The sequence below is a fragment of the Arachis ipaensis genome, chromosome B8 (genome assembly GCF_059453495.1).
Source record: "Arachis ipaensis isolate K30076 ecotype BB chromosome B8, ASM5945349v1, whole genome shotgun sequence".
Taxonomy (NCBI): domain Eukaryota; kingdom Viridiplantae; phylum Streptophyta; class Magnoliopsida; order Fabales; family Fabaceae; genus Arachis; species Arachis ipaensis.
In genome coordinates this window covers 107,815,717-107,837,433 of record NC_142443.1, presented here as the reverse complement: position 1 = coordinate 107,837,433, position 21,717 = coordinate 107,815,717, and the positions used below count along the sequence as shown (strand labels likewise).

The 21,717-nt window shown below is 35.9% G+C and overlaps 2 protein-coding genes across 2 annotated transcripts; one reads left to right on the top strand and one right to left on the bottom strand.

Moving 5' to 3' along the window:
- Positions 1 to 740: 740 nt before the first annotated feature.
- On the bottom strand, positions 741 to 4,688 carry LOC148549175 (uncharacterized). The gene is made up of 4 exons (XM_088495694.1): positions 4,607 to 4,688; positions 3,718 to 4,205; positions 3,051 to 3,122; positions 741 to 1,153 (listed from the first exon to the last, which is right to left on the bottom strand). The coding sequence occupies exons 1-4, from the start codon at positions 4,686 to 4,688 to the stop codon at positions 1,025 to 1,027; spliced, it is 771 nt and encodes a 256-aa protein (XP_088351820.1). The 3' UTR covers positions 741 to 1,024.
- Positions 4,193 to 11,724, top strand: LOC107612885 (uncharacterized). Its single transcript, XM_016314659.3, has 9 exons — positions 4,193 to 5,242; positions 7,911 to 8,040; positions 8,376 to 8,869; positions 9,088 to 9,168; positions 9,289 to 9,393; positions 10,020 to 10,133; positions 10,210 to 10,293; positions 10,382 to 10,453; positions 11,061 to 11,724. The coding sequence occupies exons 1-9, from the start codon at positions 4,922 to 4,924 to the stop codon at positions 11,331 to 11,333; spliced, it is 1,674 nt and encodes a 557-aa protein (XP_016170145.1). The 5' UTR covers positions 4,193 to 4,921; the 3' UTR covers positions 11,334 to 11,724.
- The last annotated feature ends 9,993 nt before the right edge of the window (positions 11,725 to 21,717 follow it).

Sequence of the window (21,717 nt, the reverse complement as noted above, 5' to 3'; positions counted from 1 at the left end):
AATAATGAATTTTTTATATAAAAGAAGTCGATTGAAACACCAACTTTAGTTGCAAAATCAACATTTGGATATTATGGATAAGATACTGCCAAAGTATTTATCAAATCTTCTTAATTCTATCGGGTAGGAGTGACAAACAAAAAAGTCTATTTTGCTCTGCTACTGAGGCGGTCCTAAATTTTGGATATTTAATTTTGGGATACCCTGTCTTCAGAGTATGCTAAGGCTATAGAAGTTGATGAAAAGCCAAGAAAACTAAAGAAGCTAACGAGTAAGAAAACTGGTGTAATACACATTATTATCACAGAAAGCAAAGGACACAAAAGAGGCTATTAATTAAGTTTTAATATTGTTTTTTAAATTTTAGTAGGAGCATTGGATTATATTAGGCATATGAACATATTGTAAAAGCAATTATGTGAATGAAATTAGGATTGGCTGGTTTTGCTGAACATTGTATTGTTAAACATCTTTATTTTTAAATAAAATATTGTGATGGGTTTAGTGAATGATATATTGGCTAATTTACTTGAAATTAGACAAGTATATGATTGTGCAAAATTTTGTCTGAATTGAATGAAATTAGATTGGCTGTTTTGGAGATTCATGCTTGCACAAATAAATTGAATGAAAGGACTGCAAGATAAGTGTGTCCATGCATGCTTTTTGCAAAATAAATTCAACTACATTGGATATTAATTCTTATTGCTAATAAATAAATTCAGTGTAACAGGACATTATTGTAGCTAATTAATTCTTATTGCTAATGCATTAGATCAGAGGAAGCTATGCTCAGAACAAAGTACATCAGCATCATACAATTTTATTGCCAATACATAAAATCATAAATTCACAAAGCGTTAAACTAGATGGCTGCAAAATAGTGTAACATGGTAGGAAACTATGAGATTGACATATTGAGTACTTCAACATTATAAATTCGCAAATAACAGTAAGTTTCACCTAATAATAACAGCTTGGACATGCTTAACAAGTTATAAAATGTTTCAAAAGTTCCTAATAATTAAGTTCCAAAAGTTTCTGGTCTGAATTGTTCACAATCAACTTTCAGACCGTTAACAACAAACTCCTCTTTGAAACCAACAAATGCTTCAGTTTCTTCCTCAGTCCACATGCGTTTGTCCATTCTCACCTAACAAGAAGTGTAACATGAATAACTTGTAAAATTCAATAACATCAATACCAAAATAAATAAGTTTCAATACAATTAACAACTTGTACTATCATCTATAGCTACTAATGCTTCTACTTCTACTTCTAATGCAATAACAATAACAAATAACATGCCCTTGAGTACCACTCCCCCCACAACTATATTAAAATCAAGATGATGCTGTATGGCTCAGAAAATCAAGCTTCAACTCACAACTAAAATCCAAGTGTTAGGAATTTCAAGTGTGAATTGTGAATAGAAAATGTCTCATGAAAAAAAAACACAGCACCCTCATTCCTTAAAACAAGATACTGATGTTTCAATCATGTATCCTCAGAAAATCAAGCTTCAACTCACAGCTTAAAACCAAGTGTTAGGAATTTTGAGTGTGAACTGTGAACAGAAAATGGCACTCATTAAAAAAACAGTACCCTTAATTCCTTAAAACAAGACATTGATGTTTTTAAAATAAAATAGAATTAAACATCAATTATGAAAGAAAGTAACATAGTATGTGTAGCAATCATTTTGATGAATTATTCCTAGCAACAGCAAAGCACATCAAAACAAATTTGTCCTGTATCAACAATGAAATAAATTTGGATCATCAATGCATTTTAAATTCGTTTCCATCACTGCATCTCACTCTTTGGTAACAAATTGATATCATTTTGAAGTTATAACAAATCCAGAATGAGTAACACCGAAAAATATAATGAATCACAAAATTGAATACCGAAACACACTCTACATACAAGTAAATAAACAAACCGATAGTAAAAATTAGGAACAGGATAAACTTGAACAGAGAAGCAGAATTTTTCAAATACAAATTCATATAACTGCATACAAAATTCAGGAAAAACAGCAACAAAAACAAAAACACCAAGAGAAGACAAGCTGCAAAAGAGCACTCATATACCTGGGGAGAAGAGAACCCATTAATGACAACAAAAACACGAACAGAGAAGAGAAGAGAAGACAAGACAAGCTAACAAAGGGGAATGCAGAGGATAACACGTACTGAAAAACGACACGAACACAGTGGCTACGAAGATGAATGTGTGACGGAGACTAGCTTAGCTCACGCTGGGTCCGACGACGGTGACGCGGTGGTGGTACTGGCGGTGGCGACAGGGGCTTGGCTTCAACTAGGACTCTTCGATGGTGAACTGCGTTTGAGAAGAGAAGGAGAAGAGAAGAACTGAGGAAGCCGTAATTAGAAATAGCACAGGGTAATCTTGGAATTATCAATTTGGTTTGAGGGTATTTTTGGAAGAAATTATTAGTTAAATTTCAGTTTCCGTCTCCAAAAATTTCAGTCTCTTGTGTCCCTACTTTCTGGGGGTACTACTGAAGGGACTAAAATTTTGTTTTCCGAGATTAGTTCTAACCTCGGCCCAACAAACATAATACAGAGTCTCATTTTCTTAGTCTCGGTACTTTGAAACAAATGCTACCTAATAGTGAGACTAAAGCACATGATGTCAAGGTATGGGATTGATAATAAGAAAGGAACAATAGGTTGACGGCTTTTCCTAACAATAATTTTATAAACGCAAGTGTAATTTAGGAAAAGACTAAAACACGATTAGAAAACGATACTATATATATGAATGAAAAAAGATTATGTGAAAGATATATCTGCAAGAAGATTTTAAGTTCACGGTGAAGATTCGGATGAGTTCTAAAAATAGTTTAAAGGAGCACTAGCAATTTAATGAGACTTTAGAACCGCAGGAGGTAATTAATCACTGCCAGGCATATAAAAGAAAGCATTCTATCAGAAATAAAATGTATTAGATTAATTCATTAGGAACTCAATTTTAAGGCATATGAAAGGTAAATGAAATAACATAAGAGAATGTAGGCTCACTCTTCTATCTGACAATAAAGAAAGCATCATCTCCACTCCTTTCCCTAAATAACACATTGACGTCTCCATTCCCTTACCAAATAAGGACACAACAGAAAATTAAAAATGAATACATGACAATTCTTTAAAAAAAATTGAAGTTGCAAACAACAAAAACATCAAAGACCTTTCTAAGCACAACACAACAAATGAGTTACACTGACACACTCAAGCCAATTTGTGAAATTAATTAATTTTTTTCCCTTCCATTTTGGAACTAGAATCTCAAAACATAAACATAAATAAAAGGAAGAATCATAATTTTACGTCCAATTTATTCCCTTCAATCAACAATGTCATCTTAAAAGAAAAAAACATAAATAATAATCTTGAGGCAAACAATAATATCAAGATCCAAAGAAAAAGTCTCATTTTCGTTTACCCTCCAATAAACAACTCCATCTAAAACGTAACCTAATGATCCTAATAGCAAATAAAATGGCGCACATTCAAATCACACACCACACACTGAAGCCAAAATTGTACAAATAATTAAACTGAAATAAATTTTTGAAAATACAAGAAAAGAATTGACATGATCTTTTATTCATCTTCTTTTAGGCCATCTAATTCCACACAACTCAGATTCAATGAACTTAAAGAGAATCCAAGAGTTTTAAGTTTAAACCTTTTCCTGCGCGCAAACGGTTGAGGCTATCCTGCCCTTCGCAACCAGAGGGTGACCGAGACTAGGGTGCTGCAAGTGTGCTGCAGCTGCCTGATTGTCATATGCAATGCTTGATTGATGTATTCCAAATGAGGGGCCATAGCGCGCACGCCATGGGAGTACACAAGTGCAGGTTGCTGCACCCCTTAGGTAGAAACCCTCCACCTCCACCTCTGTCGTAAATCGTAATACATAAACGGTGAGTGAGATGGACCATGGGGTTTGGATGAGTGAGGAGTAGTGGAAGAGATGAAAACGCTTGTTGTTGTGGGAAACAGAATGGTTGTTGTCGTTGTTGAGGTAAGGAGTAACGAGGGTGTGGATTGGGAAGTTGAGATGTAAGTTTTTTATGCAATTACGGTGGCGGTGGCGGTGGCGGTGGCGACGGCTGCTGCTTAGGTTGCAAACAGTGGAGTTCGAGGGACATGGTATATTGGTGTGTGTGTTTTCTTATTTAAATTTTTTTTTCTTGGGGGGAGGGGGGATTATGAGATTTCTGAAGGGCGTTGGAATGAAAAGGAAAAGGGGTTGTGTTAATTCCAATTTTAACCCTTAAGTTAACCTAGCCCTCTTGGCCTCTTCTGCCCTCTCTCCTTCCTCGGTCCCTCTTCTTCCTTTCCCTCTCTGTTGCTCCTCCCTCCCTTCCTCCGTCACTGCCCTCTTCCTCCACCACTGCCGCCATCCTAACCTCCTCCTCCACCTCTGCTGCCTCTGCCTCCCTCTCACCTCCACCTGTCTCCTCTGCTTCTGCTTCTGTCACTTGCTCCCTCCTCCGTCCGCATCTGCCAGCCTCCACTACTCCTCTGTCTCTTCCCCTACGTCTCCAACCTCTTCTCTTTGCCGCCGTTGCCTTCCGTAGATTCGCGTGGTGCTCCGTTGCGTCTTTGCCTCCCGCCGCCGAGATCTGCTCCGCCCCGCCGTAGATCTATCATTCTCTTCCCTTTCTGTTTTTGTTCTTTTTTACCAAAAAATAAAATGAATTGGTGATTGTGGGCTTGGTGGCTGTAGTGGTGGTGGTGGTGGCAGCGGCGAAGGTGGTGGCGGCGATGATGATCGTGGTAGAGGATGATGATGAATCTGTGTTTTTCTTCTTAATTTAATTTTAGAGGGGTAATTTAGACTCTCTAGAGTTTTGTTGTGTAGCAAATTTGAGGAGGACTTAGTGATGGAGGACATAGGGTTGTTTAAGCAAGGTTGGCAATGGCTTCGTTTGCAGAAGGACGCGTGCTGGCGTGTTAGGACTGCGGTGACTTGTGGCAGAGACAAGACTGCTATTTTTGTCGAGCGGCATTGGCCTTTGGTGTGCAGTGGATGCTCCAGATTTTGGAGCTTATTTAAATTATCATTGATATTTTGGAAAGACTCTGCCCTTAGGGGGTTTCAGTCGTTTGTTAAGTTCGGATCGGTGATTCTTCTGCTTATAATGTGGAGCTGCTTCCTTAGTTTGACTTCGATGCATTGCTTAGTTTATGTTCTTATTAGTATGGTATGTGTTCATCTCAACTTATTTATATCACTTTTGCTTGCAGTTCTGGGCCATGATTGTGTTTGTCGTTAATTTGTTTGTTTGTTTGGTTCTTTATGTTTTAAGCTGTTCTGTGAATAGTTATTGTTATCTACTTAAATTTGTAGCAGTTTTAGTATAGTTATGAAGTGACAGTCATCTTATCATTCAGTGCTGTGAGGGCTTTTATAATGCGTTACTATTATAATCCTGATACATGAAGAAAGTACTAATTGATAAGTAAATGCAACTAATTTTTAGAACCTAAAATGCATTTAATACTTTATTCATTTAGTGATAACTCATGGAACATTATTGGAGGATTTAAGATTAATGTATTGCCTTATTAGTCATTTTAAACATTAGCTGGGTACCTCAAATGCAATATTCGATTTCAATAGTTATAGATGTTGAAGTGTTAAACATATATGAATGTTGTAGTTAAGCCTACAAGAATGGTGCTAATTTTATTATACCTTGTCTTTTATAATTTTGGAGTATGTTATAACACTTAGGGTGGTGTGCAAAATGTGCACTTGACAATGGTTTCCAGCAAAGTTACTTACCTTTGGGTCTTCGTGCCTGTCTAGATGTCAATGCCATTATATTTAAAATTTATTTGATGCCATTGGCTTTAATATCTCTGTCATGAAACCCCTCATTCCAAAAGTTTAAGCTAATAAAAGGAGACACGAGAATGGTTATTTCTAACATGTCCCCTCTTTCAAAAACTTCTTTTAGGCTTCGACACGTGAATTGTGCATAGACCTTTTTCTTTTCTTAGTCCTTTTTATGCTAAATTTCTTTCTTTGGGGGGTAATAAAGATCTATGAAGAGATGAGATGCTTGCAGCACGAGGAGAACGACTCAAAATCGTTGAGATTTGAGAAGAATTGAAAAGCCTCATTCAGATAAGGTGTGCCCGATCCTATGACACTTAGTTGGAACAATTATTCATTGTGTCTACTTCACCAGGTCGAACAACTTATCCATCTTGGCTATTGCGATGCAAATTGGCCCACTGACCTAGATGATCATCGATCAATCTCTGGTGGCTGGGTTTTCTTTGGCAAAATTCTCCTATCTTGGTGTTCAAGAAAACAGGAAGCAGTAGCGCACTCTATTATTGAGGCAAAGTATCGAAGCCTTGCATTGGTTACTACGGAAAGCATTTGGCTTCAATTGCTCCTCATTGAATTTGGCGTGTATTGTCCAACACCTATAGTGTAGTGTGAAAATCTTAGTGCAGTCCACCTATCTAAGAATATAGTCTTGGATGCTCACACCAAGTATATAGAGCTAATATGCACGTTCTTTTTTATAAGAGTCATTTCAAGACAACTCAGGACAACTCAAAGTGCAACATCTCCCAGCTCAAACTCATGTCGTTGATGGACTCACGCAGCTGCTACCCGTCACTGCATTTAATTCATTTCGAGACAAACATCATGTGGTAGATGTGCACTCTACCCCATGGGTTTGAGGGGGGCTGTGAAGAGATGCGATGCATGCAGCACGTGTAGAATGAGTCAGAAGCTTCGAGAAGAGTTGAGAAGTTTCATTTAGTTAAGGTTGCAAGAAATTCAGTTAGAGGAGAGAGAGAAAGTTAGCTATAGTTTGAATCATGCATAGCACTATAAATAGCTTGTGATGAGTTTGATTCAGTTAATGAAGTTAAATATAGCTTTCAAGTTATTAGAAATAATCTTATTTTTTCCTCTCTCTCTCTCTCTCTCTCTCCTGTAAGCTTTCAACGAGAACAAACACCTACTCTACATCACTCTCTGTTTATCAATGATGAATGTCCATTTTAATAGAATCAAACTCTAGGCTTTTTGGTCATAGAAGTTCTAATACCATGTTATGAAATCATTTGTTCCAAAAGCTTAAGCTGATAGGAGGATATCTTTAACAATTTCTTTAGGGAAAGATATGTGCGTCCTTTAGTGTTGTGTCTAATGATTATTATTATTATTATTATTATTATTATTATTATTATTTTGTTTAATTGCTTTGCTATGGATTAACTTCTATTTATTCATAAGTTAACCTAGTTTGAGTTAAAACTAAAAAACCTATGTAATTCTTTAACTTATGTTTTTATATGAACTAGATTAGTTGGCCTAACTAACAAATGCCCATTGGTGGCATTACCTTTTCCTAATAAATTGTTGTCTATCTTCCCAAGTTCATGGTTTCAAGTACTGTACTATTTATTCTTTTCTTGGATCAGACAGAAAGAGTTACTATGTTAGATATGGAGAATTGGAGATTGTGAAGTTTACTAATGTCTTAAGTAGCTACCACAATATTCACTCATTGTTATATTCATTTTCGTGATTACCAACTCTTGCACCCTTAAATTTGAGTGCATTATATAACCATATTAGTGTACAAACAAATGGCTTTGCATTGTAAACGGGAATTACACTCTTCAGCTTCTCGGTTTCTTCTGGTAATTGTACATTGCTTTACTTCTTGCTTAAGAGGTAGGCTACACTGCAGTGATGATTGTATTGATATTGAATTACATGAATGTAAACCTATTTTCATATGCATGCTTTCTGTTTGCTTTAGTATATTTGTTACAAATGATTTTGCACAGGGAACTTTTGTACATTGTTTATCATAGTTCAGTTGAATTTCTCAGGGTGTTGCTGGAGTTGCTGTTCAATACTTGGGCTATACTCCCGGGCTTTTTATCGTAGGCCTCTTTGCCATCCTTATTTTGTGGATGTATGCTAACATCTGGATAACAGGAACATTACTTGTAGTTGGAGGTATGATTTTCTTGTGTTGGTTTCTGATGTGTTGTACTTTTATCATGCATAAAAGAGGATTTTAGGCATGCTACATGGTTCCTACTTCTATATTGTATTTGTAGTGCATGTATACTTGTTATTTGTATACTAATTTCAAGGCTTGTTTTCCAATTTTGCTGTCTCTACACAGTTGTATTACTTGTTGACATTTCCTCTGTTTGCATGTCTGTTTTTGGTTATCTTTGGCATCAATTGTAGTTCAGTTGTTCTTCTATGATGAACTTTTACTTTTGTTGACCTGATTGGATATTTTCTCCTTTAATCCTGAAATTGTTTTAATTATACATATGCAGGTTATTTATTCTCCCTAAATCATGCACGTTTGGTGGTATTAATTGGAGCTATATATGCTCTATATAGTGTTCAAGTTCGAGTGGGATGGTTGGGTGTTTTTCTCTCAATAAACCTTGCCTTCCTCTCTAATGACATGTTGAATTTTTTGCTCCAATGGTTTGATAATCTGAGTGAAAGTTCACATACTGAAGAGCAGAAGCAATCAGAAACAGTTGTGGAAGATGACTTCTCTGAAGAGTGTGAATACTCTATTCCTACAGAGGAATCCGAGGATTTGCATTCATGTAAATCATCAAGTAAACCTGCTATTACCGCAGCAGTTGTTGATAAGCAGAAAGAGCTTTCAACTAACAAAGTTGCCAAAGAGCAAACAGTAAGCTCAGCTGATGAAATGAAAAGGATATTGAAGAGTTTGGATCATTATGAAGCCCTTGGATTCCCCCGGCATAAGAAGATTGACGGAGCGATTCTGAAAAAGGAATACCGGAGAAAGGTATCTGTGTAGTATTTGTTATCCTTTCTCTATTTTACTTGTCAATATATTAAATGAGAGTATAAGACTTCGGATGCGTTTGAATATTAGCAAGATATGATGCATGTGGAATTGGAATCACAATTTGGCTTAAGTTCTGTTATGTTTACTACGTTACAAATATTTCTGATTTGTTAATTGGAATATTCCATTTCACTTTTATGTTTTCAATGACATAGGCTATGCTTGTGCACCCTGATAAAAATATGGGTAGTCCATTGGCAAGTGAATCGTTTAAGAAGCTTCAATGCGCATATGAGGTAAGTTCAGGGTTCCTTCTCCTCTTAGATAGATGATCAAATAATGCATGTTTGATATAAAACGTAAATGATTTCCATCAAAGTGGTTTCTCCAATTAACTATTTATATGAACCTTTCAGGTTCTTTCTGATACTGTGAAGAAGAGAGACTATGATGAGCAATTGAGAAAAGAAGAATCCATGGCAAAAAGTGTCTGCCAGAAGTCTCATGGTAGTTCACACCAGGTAAATCGGATGTTGATCAAATGACTTACAGATACTTTCTATTGAAAAAAAAAATAGAATTTGATGTATTGCACTTGAATTCTGTGTATATTTAGTCTTAAAATCTTATTAGTTGTTAGCTTTGGTTGTGGAAATCAGGAATGTTTGGTAGATTTATTTATTTATTATTTGTGTATTTCGTTTAATAAAAAACAATTCAGGGACATTGAATACGAATGCTGAGAACTTTTTTATTAGTTTGTCAATTAGTATTATGAACAGTTTGTCAAGCTGCTCCTTTATTTATTCCGATATAGTACACTTACATTCATAAGATTCATAGATCCCAGTAAAAATGAATTCCTCTCTTAGGTTACAGACAGCACAACCAAAGAAAATTGGATATCATTATCATATAGTCTGGTGGGTTAAAGAAGTGCTGCTGTATACAATTGAGAAACAGATGTCTCCAAGTCGAATCATATAAATTTATAATGTCTGTTATTACTAATAGCGTAAGTGGATTTGTATTATTATGAAAAACTCACCTGTCTCGTATAGCACGCTTTTAGAACAAAACCAATTCAATTGATCATACAAGCTCCAGAGTTGTTTAGCTATAATGATGTTATATGTATTCTTGACAGGATAATTCTGATTATCGCTCTGAAGAATCCAGACGTATACAGTGCACCAAATGTGGGAATTCACATATTTGGGTATGCACCAGCAGGAGTAAAGCCAAAGCAAGATGGTGTCAGGTTTGATTTTTCCCCCTTCTACATCCTTATACGTTATAGTGCTTGGCTCTGATTTTTACTACTTCATTGGAGCCAGGATTGTTGCCAGTTTCACCAAGCCAAGGATGGAGATGGATGGGTTGAATATAAAGGGTCTTTGGTATTTGACAGGGCTCAAAAGGTAGTTCCTTAAAGCTGATAGTTTGATCCTCTTCATTTTATACTGCCACAACATTGCGTTTAGTTTCTAAGTTTGGTTGTCTTTGTAGATGGAGATTCCACGTGCTTTTGTGTGTGCGGAGAGCAAAATTTTTGATGTGTCAGAATGGGCTATATGTCAGGTCTGTCTACTTTTACCAAATATTTACCGATGTCAAGTAGTGCGTCTTTACCTGTTTTGGTGCTTTATCTGAAGTTGCTAGAATAGAGAGGAAATAAAAACAATACGGCAATGGAATTGATGGAATTTGTACTTGTATGGTTTGCTTGGCTGGACAATACTGTTGAGTGACAATCATTGAATGAGCTAATAGGAGATTGAACCGACAAATCGAATGTGAATGGGGATGGCTACCATTTACAGTCCATCTTTTTGTAAAATATTTTTGTAGGATTTGTGTCGTTTCAATTCAATGATTGTGTGATAATATAGTCTTGCACAAAGAAACTTCTGTGTGTTCCACTTGATTGGATTTGCATTGATATAACATTTTGGTTATTGTTATTTTTTTAGCAATGGAAGTACACGTCATCTGAGGAAGAGTGTAACATGTGAATTCCCTCGTGTTAAAATTGAAACAATATGTACAAATTTTCTACATGGTGTCCACCTGTCCGCTAGGCTTAAAAGAAAACCAAAAGAAAAAAAAGGGTTGAAAAGGGACCTTGAGACGGATATTTGTTTTCAACACCACTCAATATACCTTACATCTTATTCATTTTATGCAGGGAATGGCTTGTAGGCCCAACACTCATCGGCCGAGCTTCCATGTAAACATGGTTGGCCTGGAGAAAAGCCAACGCAGCAACTCAAGCAGATTCCCATGGGACTTGGATGCTGAGATGATGACAGATGAAGACGAAGAGGCATTTGACCTGTGGCTTCAGCAAGCTCTAGCATCCGGTCTCTTCTGTGAAACCTCCAAGCGCAGGAAGAGTTGGAGTCCGTTCAAGTTGCCTCAGAAGAAGGGGAAAAAGCAATGGCGAAGAACATCTTGCTGATGCTGCAAACACATCCTGCAAGGGAACTCAATAGGCTTTTGTTGCCTATCCCCAAGGGAATTGATGCGGTTGACAACACTCAGTAAAGACCATGGTGCCTTGTTGAAGATTGATGATAGCCTTTGGTTAGAATTGTCAGGGTCAGGGTTGAGAACCACACAACTCAAATCCCTGTATACTAAGGGTACATTAAAAAGGTGGGGTTGACCATGGTTTCTTTGGTGGTTTCCCTCTTTTGTTGATCTGGTCCTTCATGTGTTGCAAAACAGCTTAATGTTGTGCCTTGTTCCATTATGGTTTTGGAAGATGTGGTCTTAAGAGGGTAACCAGGGACCTAACTTTTCGGTCCTTTTTGTACATACATGTTAATAAAAAATTTCACATTTGACTCTTGACCAGCATTCATATTTTAGTTATAACCTGTAATGACTAATGAGTTATGAAGCATCAACTAACCAATCACTCTTTAATTATTGACTATTACTTTTTTTCTGTATTCACATTAGGGAGATAAGATTTCTATTTGTTATTTTCAGATGAATATTTACAATTTTTGTAAAGTATTGTGGGAGATAAATTATTGCACATGCATTTAATGCATACAAAAGAAATTTGGATTATTACTGTTAAACAGTTTTGAATTGTGATAAGATGATACATGTTTGAATTTCATACTGGATTTTTTAATGGATAGTACGTAGTGTCCTAAAATAATATCGTTAGAGATCGAGTTGTCCTTTTTGTTATTTTCTAGCAGTCGTTTAACCTTTCAAAAATTGGATAGGGGTTGGGTTGGGCCTTTACTTTTTTTTTTAAAGTACATCTTTCAATTACATTATATCTTTTATTAGCTATTTGTAAGAAAAAGAGAATAAATAAATAATTTGGTGTACAACTACAATGAATGGAACCATATACATAAACATTAAAATTTAGCTGTCATGTTCACCAAAAAAAATTTAGCTGTTATAATTTCGTTTACGCAGTATCCGACAAGAATTAACTCTTATTTTATTTATGGTGATAACAAAATACATGTTTACACTCCAAACAAAAAATATAAAAATACTATTTTGAACGAATTTCATTTGCAAATAAGATATGCTATAGTTTTTTAATGCAGCGACATAAATAATGATATACAAAATATAAATAACTTTAAAAATACATACATCAGTAAATTATTTATTTTAAAAAATACTAGAGAAGAATGTTTTATTCTGAATTTGTTTAAAACAAAAATCATAGTAAGATAGACGAAATTAAAAAAAGAAAAACTCTTGAGAGTCAGTGATTTTTAATATTTTTGGCCATTATTTGATCATTACAAACACTAAATTGTTTTTATCAAATAAATTATACTAATTTATGTGTGCAAATTCTAAAAAATATGAGTGCAAACCATATTAATTTATGTGTACAAATTCTGATAAATATAAGTGTAAACTATATGCTTCTTGTATATAAAATTCTAGTAAATATGAGTGCAAATTATTGTTGATCGAGTGCTGGCAAAAAATGATAATATTCTTTGGTGACTAAACAAACCTAAACAGCAAACAAAAAGACTAAAAAAAAGAGACTTGCTCATCTGCAACAATCTTGCCTAAATCTGACCTAGGCATCAATCACTCCATATGCAGGAGAGCATGTGGTGCAGCATGCTTTACTATAAAATCAGCAGCAGCGTTAGTAGTACGATGAATTAAACCCAGACTCACTTTCCAAGTCCTATTATGAAGGTGTATGATCTTCTCAATGATGTCAAGGTTATTACACTCTAAATTCTGATCAATTACCTAGAACATCTCAAAATAATCTATCTCACAAATTATTTCTCTAAACCCATAGTCCCAAGCCAAATGAAGGCCATAAAAAATACCAAACAACTCACACTGAACAATGGTACCCATAGGAATAGCACCTGAACAACCGTTAATTCAGTTGCCCAAATTGTCTCAAAGAATACAACCAAACCTAGCCTTTTTTTTATAGACCAAAATACTACCATCACAATTTAATTTGACGATAAAAAGAGGAGGACGAATCCAAGAGAAAGAAATAGTGTTATGATTTATACTTACGTCAAAATCAAAAGCTTCTCCAAAACCCTTGGCTGCTTGCTTAATTAAATATATAACCTTAAAAGTGTTCCAAATTATATCCCCGTTGAACATATCATTATTATGATCCCGCAAATCCACCAAAGCGCAGCCAAGAAGAGGTATTCATAAGCATTAGTATTACGCCGGATCCAGTTATGGAAGTTCATGGTGATATCATCTCTAGTTCAGCCAATGCCCAGGTGATTCCACACATCTTAAGCTTTAACGGAGACCTTAAGGCAATGGAAAATATCCTCCTCCATCAGATTACACGGAAGACAAATAATGCTTGAGCATCTTTTCTATATTTTCTTACTATTTTAGATGTGAATTTATTGAGTTTTAATGAGATCTTAGTGCTTGAAGCCTATTTAGATGCTACTTTGAGGCTCATTATAGTTTTAATTATTTTAGAAAAAATTTGGACAAGTTTGACAGAATTCGTGTAGAAGAAAAAAGAAGAAATTTGATGCTGCCACGTTGGCGCTAAACGCCACGACTTGGCGTTTAGCGCGGAAGACCTCGTAAAACGCGCCTAGAATCTCACGCTATCGGCGCTCAATGCCGAACCTGGCGTTTAGCGCCAGTAGCGCGAATATATGATTTTTAAAGAAGGCTCCGTTTTTTTTAATTAGTAATTAGTTTTATTTTATTTTCTTTTGGTTATTATTATTTCAAAACACAATCTTTTAGGTTTTGAATTTATTATTCTATTTTATTTTCAAATCAAATTAGGTTAGATATAAAAGGGAAAAGATTTAGCCCTTCGAGCTCTCTTCTCTTCTACCTCATTCTACACTCTACACACTTTTGAACCTTAGTTTTTTTTTCTGAGTCATGAGCAACTAAACCTCCATTGTTAAGGTTAAGAGCTCTGTTTATTCTATAGATTAATACTATTGTCACTCTATTTTAATTATTGTATTGATTTAAATTCGAGGATTACTTTCGTTCTTCATCTTATGAATTTGAGTGTATTGGAAACTAACTCTTGTTCTACATAAATTCATGTTGATTCTTGGAAAAGTTAACTCACTTGAATACTAGCTTGAAAGTAATTCCTCCTAAATCATAAATTACTTGGACTTAACAGGATATGTGACATAGAATCTTTTTATATTTGGGTAATTAGGGTTTTTGTGGCTAATAAACTGGAATTGGATTTAACCCCTTAATCTATATTAAGTGACCAAGGAATTTGCAGTTGATTAGGTTAGAGGAGACTAAATTACTAAGGAATTAAGGTTTAGTCAATTAGACTTTGCCATGAATTGGATCTTGCATGATTAAAATAGTTGGTAAGAAATATTACTCCGAAAAAATAAATAACTCTGAAACCTTAATTGTTCTCTCACAAAACTTTCACATCCAATTTACTGCTTGCTTTCTAAATTCCTTATTTACTGTTTAATGCAATTGGAACCCCGAAACACACTTTTCTGCTTGTCTGACTAAGTGAATCATTCAACCATTGTTGCTTGGTCCATCAATCCTCGCAGGATCGACCCTCACTTACCTGAGATATTACTTGGTACGACCCGGTGCACTTATCGGTTCAGTTGATGTATTCTAATTTCGCACTAAATTTTTGGCGCCGTTACCGGAGATTGACTATGATTGATAACTACCCGTTGTTTGATTACTTAGATTAGACGTTCTTTGTTTTAATTTTAATTACTTATGATCTTTAAATTTTTGAAAATTTAGTTTTAATTTGTTTAAAAGTTTTCTCTTAATTTCTAAAATTAAGTTTGGTGTTTCCTTAATTATTTTAACTTTCTTGCTTATTTCCCTTAGTAGTTTCGAAATTTTTTAGTTATTTTCCTTGTTAATTTCAAAATTCTTAGTCTATATTATTTAATTTATTTTCAAAAATTTCAACTTTAAGTATTTAGTTTATTCCGTTTTATTTCTTTTATGCAGGATACCTCACTAGAAGTTCTCTTCACTCTGACGTAGAGATTTTCGCTTTTTCTTGTTTTCTGTTTGTTTATTTATGAGTAGGAACAGGAATTAAGAACCTCTTCTTGACTTTGATCCTGAGACTGAGAGAACCTTGAGAAGGCGTTTATAGTAGGATAGAGCTTATAAAGCCGCTGAAAATCTCAAGGATAATTTTGAGAAGAAAGCTGAAGGAACTACTATGGATCCAAACAACAACAACAACAATGTTGTTAATCCTCATGTTCTCAATGCTCCTAATGCTCTTGAGCAACGAAGAAGGACACTGGGCTCATACACTGCTCCTAAGCTCAACTTCTATGGCAATAGCATAGTTGTACCTACTATAGCTGCTAATAATTTTGAGTTGAAGTCTCAGCTCATCTCTTTAGTGCAATAGAATTGCCAGTTTCATGGACTTCCGCAGGAAGACGCAAACTTGTTTATCTCTATTTTCCTACAAATCTGTGGCACTGTGAAGACCAATAGAGTTCATCCGGATGTTTATAGGTTACTTCTCTTTCTGTTTGCTGTATGGGACAAAGCCAAGCAATGGCTTGATACACAGCCCAAGGAGAGCTTGGATACTTAGGATAAATTAGTTAATAGATTCTTAACCAAGTTCTTTCCACATCAAAAGCTGATTAAGCTGAAGACTGATGTTCAAACTTTCAAACAGGGAAATGGTGAGTCTCTTTATGAATCTTGGGAGAGGTACAAGATGATGCTCAGAAAATATCCTTCAGACATGTTTTTAGACTAGATTCAGTTACAGATTTTCTATGATGGAGTTACTGAGGCTGCCAAAATGTCTCTGGATAATTCTACAGGCGAGTTTCTTCACATGAAAAAGACTCCTGAGGAAGCTCTTGACTTGATTGAGATGGTTACTAACAACCAATATGTATATTCTTCTGAGAAGACCTCTGTGAGAAAAGGAGTCATGGAATTGATGCTTTGGATGCTATTCTTTCTCAGAACAAGGCCATGTCTTAACAGATTAATGCAATTACTCAATATTTGAGTGGAATGTAAGTCTCAGCCGTCAATACTCAAGATACATCCTATGACATGAGTGGTGGCTTCTCTCAAGGTGAGAGTTATGATTATAGCCAATTTTCTCCGGAACATGTCAATTACATGGGCAATTCCTCTAGACCCCCAATAATGATCCTTTCTCTAAGACTTATAATCCATGGTGGAGGAATCATCCTAATTTTGGTTGGGAAAATCAAGCACAGAGGTAACAGAATTTTGGCAATAATTTTCAGGGCAATTTCAATCAGAACAACTTCAGCAACCGTCAGTTCTGGCCCTCTCAACCACAACAAGCACCTTCTTAGCCTCAAAAATCATCTGACTTGGAATCTATAGTTGTAGAACTCTCCAAGAACACTCATAGTTTTATGCAGGAGACCATAGCTTCACTCAGAAACTTGGAGATTCAAGTGGGTCAGTTGAGTAAGCAAGCACCTGAGAGGCCTTCTAATACTCTTCCTAGTGACACAGTGCCTAATTTAAAGGAAGAATGTAAGGCTCTTGACCTGAGAAGTGGTAAGATAACAAGTTCGGAAGCAAAGGTTAGTGAGGAGCCAATTGATAAAGAAGCTCTGGAGGAGGACAAGACTAAAGAGGAGCACGCCCCCTCTAGACACCCGGACTACCCCTTTCCAGTTAGTCTTGAGACACATTCGGCATTGCCTAAAGCACCTGAGTACATGCCTAAAATGCCATATCCTCAAAGACTTCAGAAGGCCTCCAAAGACAAGCAATTTTCTAGATTTTTAGAGGTATTCAAGAAGGTTCAGATCAACATTCCTTTTGCAGAGGCCCTTGAGCAAATTCTTCTTTATGCCAAGTTCATGAAGGAGTTGTTGACTAACAAGAGGAATTGGAAAGAGAGTAAGACAATGGTGCTTACTAAGAAATATAGTGCCATTATTCAGCAGGATCTTCATGAGAAAATACAGGACTTGGGAAGCTTTTTGATTCCTTGCACCATTGGAAAAATCACCATTCAAAGAGCTTTATGTAACCTTGGAGCTGGTGCGAATTTTTGGAGTTTCCACAACTAAACCGGAAAGTGCATCGGGTCATACCAAGTAATATCTCAGGTGAGTGAGGGTCGATCCCACAAGGATTAACGGATTAAGCAACAACGGTTGAGTGATTTACTTAGTCAGACAATCATAATCAAGGGTTTTCAATAGCAAATAACATAAAAATAGAGAACTAAATAAGAGCAAACTAAAATTGGTTAAGAAAGAAATATGATAAACATAGTTAAGGTGTCAGAGATATTTAAATTTCTAAATTTACAATTCTTGTCTTCTACCTTAATCATGCAAAGATTCAATTCATAGCAAAATTTAAGTGATTAGACTCCAATTCCTTGATAATTTAATCCTCCTCTAACTCAATCAACTGCCAATTCCTTGGTTGCTTAATCTAATTAGATGGTTTAAGTTCAAATCCTAGTTTATAAACCACACAAAACCCTAAGAACCTAAAATTAAGACGATTATATGTCATGTATCACATTAAATCTAGATAATTAGAGAATTATGAGGAATTGATTTCAAGCTATAATTCCAGTGATATAACTTTTTCAAGATTCAAAAGGAATTCAAATAGAAAAAAAGTTATCTTCCAATATACTCTAATCCCTAAGATGAAGAACGAAATCAATCTTTGAATATAAATCATTGTATTAATAAAAGAGTAAAAGAACAAATAATATTAATCCATCAAGATAAATAGAGCTCCTAACCTTAACAATGGAGGTTTAATTCCTCATAGTGAAAATAAACCCTAGCAGAGAAATGTTGTAAAAAGTGCGTAAGAGAGAAGAGTGAGCCCAAAGGGCTGAATCTTTTCTCTTTTATATCTAACCTAATTAATGTAAAATATATTTTTTTAGAACTAAATAATATCTTTTCCTATTTGTAAATAAAATAAAGTTTTAATCAAAATAAAATAAAATCTTCGAATAGCGCTTGGAGGACGAAGGGGACCACTTGATTCTTCAAGGTTGGCGCCTAACTTGGGATGAGTGGTGCATGAAATTGTGATCATCAACAATGGCGCCAAAGACTTGTAGCTCTCAAACGTGAATCACACTTTGTCACAATTCCGCACAACTAACCAGCAAGTGCACTGGGTCGTCCAAGTAATACCTTATGTGAGTAAGGGTCGATCCCACGGAGATTGTCGGCTTGAAGCAAGCTATGGTTATCTTGTAACTCTTAGTCAGGATATCAATAATTCTCAGATTTAATTGTAAAAAGTAAAAGAACATGAAATAAATACTTGTTATGCAGTAATGAAGAACAGGTTGAGGCTTTGGAGATGCTTTGTCTTCTGAATCTCTGCTTTCCTACTATCTTCTTCTTCATGCACGCAAGGCTCCTTCCATGGCAAGCTTTATGTTAGGCATCACCGTTGTCAATGGCTACTTCCCGTCCTCTCAGTGAAAATGTTCCAAATGCGCTGTCACCGCACGGCTAATCATCTGTCGGTTCTCGATCATGTCGGAATAGAATCCATTGATCCTTTTGCGTCTGTCACTACGCCCAACACTCGCGAGTTTGAAGCTCGTCACAGTCATCCCTTCCCAGATCCTACTCAGAATACCACAGACAAGGTTTAGACGTTCCGGATCTCAGGAATGGCTGCCAATAATTCTAGCTTATACCACGAAGACTCTGATCTGAATCATGAGGCTAAGAGATATGCATTCAATCTAAGGTAGAACGGAGGTGGTTGTCAGGCACGCATTTATAGGTGAGAATGATGATGAGTGTCACGGATCATCACATTCATCAGGTTGAACTGCGAATGAATATCTTAGAATAGAAGCAAGCGTGATAGAATGGAAAACAGTAGTAATTGCATTAATTCATGAAGAACAGCAGAGCTCCTCACCCCCCAACAATGGGGTTTAGAGACTCATTCCATAGAGAATACAATATGAAACGTGTAAAGTGTCATGAGGTACAAGATGAATCACTAAAAGTAGTTTTTATAGTAAACTGGTGACCTAGGGTTACAGAAAATGAGTAAGCTAGGGTGTTTAGTGTAAAAATCCACTTCCGGGGCCCACTTGGTGTGTGCTTGGGCTGAGCATTGAAGCTTTCATGTGTAGAGAATTTTCTTGGAGTTAAACGTCAGCTTTTGTGCCAGTTCTGGAGTTAAACGCCAGAATTCTTGAGCTGACTTGGAACGCCTGTTTGGGCCATCAAATCTCAAGCAAAGTATGAACTATTATATATTTCTGGAAATCCCAGGATGTCTACTTTCCAACGCAATTGAGAGAGCGCCAATTGGGCTTCTGTAGCTCCTGAAAATCCACTTTGAGTGTAGGGAGGTCAGAATCCAATAGCATCTGCAGTCCTTTTTCAGCCTCTGAATCAGATTTTTGCTCAGGTCCCTCAATTTCAGCCAAAAAATACCTAAAATCACAGAAAAACACACAAACTCATAGTAAAGTCCAGAAAAGTGATTTTTATTTAAAAACTAATAAAAACATAATAAAAACTAACTAAAATATACTAAAAACATACTAAAAACAATGCCAAAAAGCGTATAAATTATCCGCTCATCACAACACCAAACTTAAATTGTTGCTTGTCCCCAAGCAACTAAAAATCAAATAGGATAAAAAGAAGAGAATATACAATAAATTCCAAAAATATCTATGAAGATCAGTATTAATTAGATGAGCGGGTCTTTTAGCTTTTTGCCTCTGAATAGTTTTGGCATCTCACTTTATCCTTTGAAGTTCAGAATGATTGGCTTCTATAGGAACTCAAAATCCAGATAGTGTTATTGATTCTCCTAGTTAAGTATGTTGATTCTTGAACACAGCTACTTTATGAGTCTTGGCCGTGACCCTAAGTATTTTGTTTTCCAGTATTACCACCGGATACATGAATGCCACAGACACATAACTGGGTGAACCTTTTCAGATTGTGACTCAGCTTTGCTAGAGTCCCCAATTAGAGGTGTCCAGAGCTCTTAAGCACACTCTTTTTGCTTTGGACCACGACTTTAACCACTCATTCTCAAGTTTTCACTTGACACCTTCACGCCACAAGCACATGGTTATGGACAGCTTGGTTTAGCCGCTTAGGCCAGGATTTTATTCATGTGGGCCCTCCTATCCACTGATGCTCAAAGCCTTGGATCCTTTTTATTACCCTTGCCTTTTGGTTTAAAGGGCTATTGGCTTTTTCTGCTTGCTCTCTTTTTTTTTTTCTTTCTTTTTTTCGTATTTTTTTTTGCAAGCTTTCTATTCACTGCTTTTTCTTGCTTCAAGAATCAATTTTATGATTTTTCATATCATCAAATAACATTTCTCCTTTTTCATCATTCTTTCAAGAGCCAACAATTTTAACATTCATAAACAACAAATTCAAAAATATGCACTGTTCAAGCATTCATTCAAAAAACAAGAGTGTTACCACCACATCAAAATAATTAAACTGTTTTAAAATTCGAAATTCATGTACTTCTTTTTCTTTTTTTTTTCATTTAAGAAAGGTGATGGATTCATGGGACATTCATAGCTTTAAGACATAAACTTTAAATTTTATTGATTATAGACTAAAAAATAAATATAATTGAAAATCAGATGGAGTTGTCTTGCACTTGTCCTTCCATTGACTTCTTGGTGATTGGGTGTTCGATTGGGATGAATTCATCTACTCCCATCCTCACTCTAGCATCTTTACATAGCAGAGAAATTAAGCTTGGGTAGGCCAGTTTGGCTTCAGTGGAGTTCTTGTTTGCAATTGTGTAAATCTCACAAGAAATCAGATGATGAATCTCCACTTCTTTTCCCAGCATAATACAATGAATCATCACTGCTCTTTTGACAGTAACCTCAGAGCAGTTGCTAGTGGACAATATAGAATGCCCAATGAAATCCAACCAGCCTCTTGCAACTGGTTTGAGATCTCCCCTCTTGAGTTGGTTTGGGACAGCTTTTGAATTGGTTATCCACTTAGTTTCAGGGAGGCATATGTCCTCTAGAACTTGATCCAACCCCTTATCTACTCTCACCATTCTCCTATTAAAGGATTCTGGATCATCTTGTAGTTGAGGCAGTTTGAAGACCTCTCTTATTTTGCCCAGATGGAAGTAAATAAGCCTCCCTCTAACCATAGTCGGTAGGTGTGAAAGGCGGTTCCAGTTATTCTCTGCTTATCTGTTAGCCACATATTTGAGTAGAATTCCTGAACCATGTTTCTTCCAACCTTTGTCTCAGGATTGGCTAGAATTTCCCATCCTCTGTTTCGAATTTGCTCTTGGATCTCCGGATATTCATCTTCTTTCAA